The 8,284-nt window shown below is 35.5% G+C and overlaps 1 protein-coding gene across 1 annotated transcript; it reads right to left on the reverse strand.

The window, feature by feature from the left end:
* Positions 1-4,800: 4,800 nt before the first annotated feature.
* Positions 4,801-7,084, reverse strand: LOC140873219 (uncharacterized). Its single transcript, XM_073276265.1, has 3 exons — positions 5,383-7,084; positions 5,009-5,187; positions 4,801-4,887 (listed from the first exon to the last, which is right to left on the reverse strand). Exons 1-3 carry the CDS (start codon positions 7,082-7,084, stop codon positions 4,801-4,803), a joined length of 1,968 nt encoding a protein of 655 aa, XP_073132366.1.
* Positions 7,085-8,284: the final 1,200 nt, after the last annotated feature.

The raw sequence follows: 8,284 nt of genomic DNA on the forward strand, positions 1-8,284 counted from the left end.
CCATAGATAGATAATATATAAATGGCTTTCCTGTTGACACATTATATCGAACCGTTAGTTCGCAAATGAAAAATAGAACAAACAATAATTTGATACAAAATTTATCACTTAAATAATAAGTTTTTTTTTTTTTTTTTGAAATATGAAGTAGTAAGCTTTGACAACAATAAAAACTTATATTAACAATATAAAGAAGAACAAAAGAAACATGATTTCTTGATAATTCACGGAGAAAACACGGAGAATTAATTATGACAGCAATTTTTGGTTCCACCGTTGAAATTTCACGACTTCAAAGTTTGTAAAGTTACAACAAAAAATAAGAAAAATGCTAAATTTTGAATATTGATTTAAACAATTGATAAAGATAACCTCAAATTCAGGTAGTATTCGATAATCTTCGCCAAAAGAAACCATAAGAAGCAGGGAAGATCCCATTAGATTTAACCATCCTCTTAATAATCATGATAAATATTTCAATCAAGATAACACAAATTAAAAGATCCTACCGAGATAAAACTGATCCAATTAAAGTGCGCAAATCAAATGCATAAATTAAACGTGATTTGGATGGGTTTAGTGGCCGAGGAATTTGGAATTTGGAATTTCATCTCGATCGATTCTGAATGGGTTGAAATTTCATTACGTGAGAGAAGTTTAGAAGGGAAGTTATTTGGAAGTGGAGAAATTAATATCACGGTTAAATTTCAAGCGGTTTTAATTATCACTTTTAAATTTTCATACCCAAAACTAGGGTTAAATTTGTAATTTGATGGTTGGACATATCACATACCATCAGACCATGTACAATTTCTCTATACTCTCAGGTTTAATAATATAGTAAAAGATGTAGTGATGATAAATGATAAATGTAAGAAAAGTGTTTAGTTGAAGGATCAAGTGAGTTTAACACGAATGATATGTTCATCAACCATATCACTTATTGAACATTTATCATTACTAGTGATCCGAAGCACGCATTGCGTGCTTTTACAATATCTTTTTAATAAAATTTATTTTTTTATTTCTGGTTTGGGAGAAAAGAACATTCGTTTGGAAGACATGTGAGAGAGACGTGAGATGAAATTAGAATTATGAAAGTTGTCAAAATGCTATTTTTTCCTTTGCCTTCAGGAAAAAAAAGGAAAAAAAAGGAAGCTGCGCAGAGAACTCTCAATGAACAGGGGTAAAATGGAGAAGAAAATTGGTGTCATCTTGACACACCAAAAATAGTTATTAAATGGTGCCCAAGTTTTATATAATAAAATAATAACAGTGAGAAGTGTGAAAGGTTTTGACGTCTCAATTACAGAAATACCATAAATAAATTTCAGATTAAGTGTTGTCTCTTCAATACTTTAAGATACACTACGCAGCGTAATAATTAAACATAAAATAAATAACACAGATATTTATGCACAAGTAATCAATAGTACCCTCAAGGCAAAATAATCACTAGAAAACAAAATCAGTTTACACAAGAACCAACTAGTGATTGTATATGAAAAACTATTTTTCTCAACAAGTTGAGAAAATAAAGAACATCTTTAAAACTAGTAGAAACTAGAATAAAAAACCAATAGGATGTTTCCACCAGTGTGCCGAGAACAAAAATAACCAAAGATCCACTTTCAGAACAACACTTCACTCGCGTGTTCTTCAGTGTCTCCAACACTCATCGGCAACACTGTATTACGGCTAAGAGTACTGCAGGACTTCTTTAATAATCTCCGATCTTCATAGCTCCAGAATTCCTTCAGATTTTCTTTTCTGCACTCTATGCTCTCTGTACTCTGCGTTCCTTCATCTGTGTAGAATTATCTTTTTAAATAGATTTTCAACCTTTGTAAATTCTACACAATATTGAAAATATTTGATAAGATATAATATCTACAAATCAGTTAGGATATATATTATCAATTTAAAATATTCATTTGATAGGATACATATATCATTAATTCTAAAAACATGTCTAAGAAAAGCAAAACTCTAAAACTCTATCTTATAACAATTAGGAAATAATTCAAAGGCACGTGATGAAATACACGTCCTTTCAATCTTTCCCTTTTTGCCTTTCTGGACAAAACACACAGAAGTGCAAGTAACTCCCCCTGAGTTAGATAATTAATGCTCCCCCTGAATTTAATCACGTCAGTACTAAGTGTTGTGGAGTAGTGTTGGCAACACTTACTTTCAACACTCAACAGATCAGAGCAGCAAGTAGCAGAAAATTATATCAGAGCACTTAGAAACTTTAACAATACAACATTTAAGACTTAAGAGCAAATCAAGTATGCAAATAAGACTTCAGAGAAAAACACTTATATCAATAATCAGAGCAAACAAGAAAACCAATAAGAGAAAGTAAGATTTGTTAAAAAAAAACCAGCTCCCGATTATTCTGTTTCATTTTCTCTATTTGCTCCAGAATTACTTGCAGTATTTCTCTTTGTCACTAGAGCTATCAAACGGGCCAACCCATGGCGGGCCGGCCCACCAAAAACCCACCTTTTGGTGGGTCGATGGTGGGCCGACCCACCATCCTGGCGGGCTGGAAATCCTCATCCCAACCCAAGGTGGGTTGCGGGTTAGGCGGGCCGGCCCGCGGGTTGACTCACGACAAATAAAAATAAATAAAAAATATTATAATTAATTATAAATATCATTTCATAAATAAATATTAATAGAAACATATTAATAAAAATTTTAGTTATTGATTTGACGTGTGTAAATTTTATATAAAGTAATTAATACAAAAAATTCACAACTTTTATTAAAAAAATACATATATCACAATAAAAATAAAAATAAATTATTAATTCTCCAAGCACGCGGGCCAACCTGCGCGGGTCGCGGGCCTTGGCGGGTTGGCCCATCTAGGCCCACCTTTTGTTGGGTTGAAAAAATTTCAACCCAACCCACTTATATTATGTGGCGGGCCGGGCCGACCCGGCGGGCCTAACCCAAATTGACGGCTCTATTTGTCACCACTCCCCCTTTTTGTCCAGAAACTTTCAGTCCAAATAACAAACAATACTCAACCAGTAAGGCTTCATAGTACACAATGAGTGACGGGAGCAGTGTAGCGCAGTGCTTCACCAGTGTTGACATATCGTGTTGGCAACACATGACTCAACACCAAATGCAGACCAAGTTAGGTCTATATTCCTCTTTCATTTTTGCAAAATATAAGCAACCTTCAATTCTTCACCAACCAGAGACAAAAACTCATAATGTCTCAAGTAAAACCATGTGATTCCAGAATCCCATAGACGAGGATAGGAACCTTTCGATGCTATAACACAAGGAGCAACATCATCAATGCGTCCAGTAAAAAAAAATTGAGCAGGGAGTTAGAGAGCAAATTGAACAGCACAAAAAAATGAATGTGATGTTAATCAAATTTGTGCAAAATATGGGGTGAACAAATCATCCATTGAACAATACAAAAAATTCCACAATCAACCCTTCACCTTCCAAAAGACCTATGCAGAAACACTTTCCAATGAAAAAATATCAATGGGTAAACTTTTGAATTAAAGAGATAAAATTCAACCCAATAATTGCAATAATCCTAGATTAATAGCAGCCAAATATTCCCATGAATAACTCCACATCGGCTCAACTCCACTCAATCATTGTCAATCACAAAAATTCAATTTTCAGTAAATAGAGTATTTCACCAAATTTTGTTTGTTTAGAACCTCAAACACTGAACAGAAAATATTCACAATTTTGAATGCATATGCATGTCTTATTTTATGCCTAAAAACATAATGTAACATAAAAATAAAATGCAACCACATGCACATGATATGTTAAAAGTGTAGTGTTGTCTTTCGTGTTGACAACATCATCAACAACACCATAGTTTTTCAAAAAGTATTTGAGATTTACACACTTGATTACCCTTGATTTCAGAAAATTTCCAGAAGTGGTAGCCTGCACACTAAAAAAACAGTCTTCATTGGACTCAATTAGGTAGCTTTTTCCATTTTCTTCTGATGATTTACAAAGTTTGTATATATGACATTGGTCATCAAACTTATTAAAAAGCTGAACACTGAATTTGCGTAACCACCTTTCACATGGGACAAAAACATGGAATACACGTACATCCCTCAACTACTTTGTGGTTTAGTCAGAGTTTGATTTGCAAGGGCTAGTGTGTTTCAATAAAAATTTTGCTGAAAAACTTGGCATTAGTCGAATCACTATAACAGAGATTAAAACACTACACATCACAAAGTGAATGTAGAATGCGTAAAATCCTAAACATGCATGAAAAGAAAAACAACAGTGTTGTCTATTATATTATAACACCGGCGACAACACCAACAAATGATTATAATGCACACATGTTGAGAGACCTCCAAAGATTTGAGAATCTTTCTAAATCTAAAATATTTGTGAATATAACTGCCAGTTGGTAATTAGTTCCAACAAAATCTATTCGGATCACACCTCTCTCTACTAAATCTTGAATCAAGTGATTTCCAATGTCAATGTGTTTTGTGCGAGAGTGTCAAGATGGGTTCTTTGAAATGTCAATTTCTCTCGAATTATCACAATAAAAACTTGCACATAAACACATAATGAGCATAACATCAAGACGACAAACATTCAAACACAAAATACAACCAGTAATCTTGCAGTATCCAGTGTTGTCAACACAACCTACAACACTGTCCTCACACAGTTTTTCATTCGAATCCATAGGTGTTTTATTTGGCACAATATTACAGATGAAATAGGAGTGACTTACCTGTGAGTACACATAACTCATGCATACTAACACAATCATCTTTCGATAGTCAACCTTCTCTTTTGTGAGCTAGCAAGAAATATCATCTTCAAGTTGATAACAATTGTCCGATGATCTGGTGCCTGTCAAAATACAAGAATTATTCTTATCAAAAACTTCACAAAGAGTTTTATTGAATTTAACATAAAGATTATCATCACAAAGTTGACTAATGCTAATAAGATTAGCATTCAATCCTTCAACATGTAGAACATTGTGAAGCTTGGGCAGTCCTTCTACGTTCAATGTGCCTCTACCAATAATCTTTCTGTTAGCTTCTCTTCCATATGTCACTTTTCCTTTATCTTGTTCAACATAATCAGAAATATACTTCTTCGATCCTGTCATGTAACGAGAACTTCCACTGTCAAAATACCAATAACCTGCAACATTAGTTTTCAAGGATGCATAAACAACATTACAGTTAGATTTAGCTTTTGAAACCCAAACATTTTTCTCAGTATTTTTCTTCCTGACAGTGTTCTGGTGCAGTGTTGGCAACACTAGTGACATCACTTGCCTGGTATTCTAGTACATATAGTCATATCTGAGCTTAAAACAGTAAGGCTTTATGTGACCTGGTTTGTGACAGTAGTGACAGATAAACCGACGCTTCCTTTGCCTAGTCCTCTGAGCAGGAACTTGTGATTTCAATGGAATTGGTTTTGGCTTAGGAGATTCAATTGGAATACTAGCAGAGTTATTGTTCTCCTTGACAAACACTGTTTTCGATGACTGTCCCACTTCAAACTTGTTGTTCTCAAATCCTAGTCCAGTTTTATCATTTTGTCCCATCACTAGCATTGATTCCAGTTTGGCTTTGCTTGAGTTGAACATGGCAAGTGTAGCTGTAGCTTTTCCAAGTTCCTCTTTTATTCTGTACAACTCCAAATCTTTCTTGCTCAGAATAACTTCAAGTTTAGCCAATGCTGCTTTCAGTTCACTGTTCTCTTTTGATAGAGCAGAATTTGACTTGTTCCTTGTCATCCAATCAGCAAACAATTCTTCATACATCTTCTGGACATTTTCTAGAGAAAGATCATCCTCGTCAGCATCTTGATTATTCAAATCTTCAGTTACCGATGCATTCCAGCACTTCTGTTTTATGTGAGTGTTGTGGCTAAGTGTTGCAACACTGGCAACAACACTGCTTTTCTTTTGCATCAGAACAGTTAGTGCATTCTGAGTTTCTTCTTCTATTGGTTCTATACCCTCTTCAACTTCATCATCGCATAAGGAAGCATTCATTCCTCTTCGAAGTCTGGTTGGACACTTATTTGCATAGTGACCAAAACCTGTGCATTCATGACACTTCACAGAATCAATCCTCTTTGATATAACCAGCGTTTTTCCTTCATTGTGTGTTCGAAATTGACTCTTAGATGGGGTTGTGTTCTGTTCTGGTCCACCAATTCTTAAGGGTCTTCCAACAGCAGAAGTGATTGGAGATTTAGATTTCTGTCCAGGTTTCTTTGAGTCTCTCATCCTCTTTAAGTAGTTACCAAATTGTTTGGTAAGCAAGTCAATGGATTCATCTCCTAAGTCAGACTCATTTAATTCCTGCGTCAGATCAAAAAAATCATTGTATGAGTCGTTAGAAACTTGTAGAGCAATAGACTTACCTTTGTCATTTCTCCCCATATTCATATCTAACTCATACGTTCGCAGTGAACTCATCAGTTCATCCAAACTTAGAATTGATGTATCCTTAGATTCATCAATAGCACAAATCTTCATTTGAAATCTTTCGAGCAGTGATCGCAGCACTTTGCTTACAAGGCGTTCATTTGATATAGCATCTCCTAGATCGATTGCCTCATTTTCAATCTTCCTCAAGTGGCGTTCATATTCATCAGTTGTCTCACTTTCCTCCATTCTAAAATTTTCAAACTGAGTAGTGAGAATCCTTCTTTTGGTTCGGCGCACACTTTCAAAACCTTCACAGTGCATTTGAAGTTTTTTCCAAGCCTGTTTAGCACAAATACAGTTAGTCACCAGTGCAAAAATATTAGAATCAAGAGAAGTAAATATAACATTAAGGGATTTGTTATTCATGTTTGAAGCTGCTGTTTCTTCAAAATTCCAATCTGTTTCTGGTTTGAGGAGAAAATCTCCTTCTCCATCAGTTCTTCTGGGTGGACTCCAGCCTTGTAACACACGTTGTCGGGATTTTTTGTCAATGGATTTGATATATACTCGCATCCTAACTTTCCAGATAACATAATTGGATCCATCCAAGGTTGGTGGTCGTTGAGTAGTGCTGGAATATGGTATTTCCATAATAGACTCTGTCAAACACAAAAAAACCAGAATCTCACTTAGTATCGTCAAGTGTTGGGCTCTGATGCCACTTGAAAGGTTTTGACGTCTCAATTACAGAAATAGCAGAAAAAAATTTCAGATTATGTGTTGTCTCTTCAATACTTCAAGACACACTACGCAGTGGAATAATTAAACATAAAATAAATAGCACGAATATTTATGCACAAGTAATCAATACTTGTGCGGTGCCTCAGGGCAAAATAATCACTAGAAAACAAAATCAGTTTACACAAAAACCAACTAGTGATTGTATATGAAAAACTATTTTTCTCAACAAGTTGAGAAAATAAAGAACATCCTAAAAACTAGTAGAAACTAGAATAAAAAACCAATAGGACGTTTGTGGGGACCTCGGGTGTGAAAGAGTGGGTGCCCGGTTAGCCAACTTGTGGTTAAGGGCTGTTATGACTCTATGTGTAAACAATCTTTTGTTTAATATAATTTACACTTTTTAATAATGTCATTTACTTTATCTTCCTTCATATTGATATATTATGATATACTATTGTTGTTTTGATAAAGACCTTGAATATACTATAGTGTATGTAAGATGTGGTAGTACATTGGGATGACTATCATGAAACACATCTTATAGTCACTGTATATTCTAAACAATTCCTAGTCGATTGAGCCGTCCGCAAATAAGGATAAGGATCGCTCGAGATTGAGACTAGCATTTGCGATGCCTAGTACCACGTTTCATTGGTATTGTAGTAGCCCGTAACCAAAATCAGTAATTAAGAAATTAATCATAATTACTTGGGTAGAGTTCGGAAGCTCCGAAGGTGAGTTCGGAAGCTCCGATCGATATTACGTCAGGCATGACGTGTGGCAAGATCGGAAGCTCTGATCAGGACCGGAAGCTCCGATCACCCCTATCCGGAATCAACAAGTGATATTTTGACATGTGGCAGATCAGGATCTTCGGAAGCTCCGATGGCAGGATCGGACGTTTCGATCGAGGTTCGGACGTTCCGATCAAGGATCGGAAGTTCCGATCGTTGTCTATAAATAGAAGGCCGAGGCTTCACTTTCATTTGCCAATTCCGAGTTCTCCTTTTCATTCTAGTCCTTTTGGAGCTGTTCTAGTCTTCTTAGGCTTGGTCCGGAGGTCGGCGAGACGTTCGGTAGTCGTAGCGGAGTTGTGCCCAAGTTCTG

This window comes from Henckelia pumila, chromosome 1, assembly GCF_033568475.1.
Source record: "Henckelia pumila isolate YLH828 chromosome 1, ASM3356847v2, whole genome shotgun sequence".
Lineage (NCBI taxonomy): Eukaryota > Viridiplantae > Streptophyta > Magnoliopsida > Lamiales > Gesneriaceae > Henckelia > Henckelia pumila.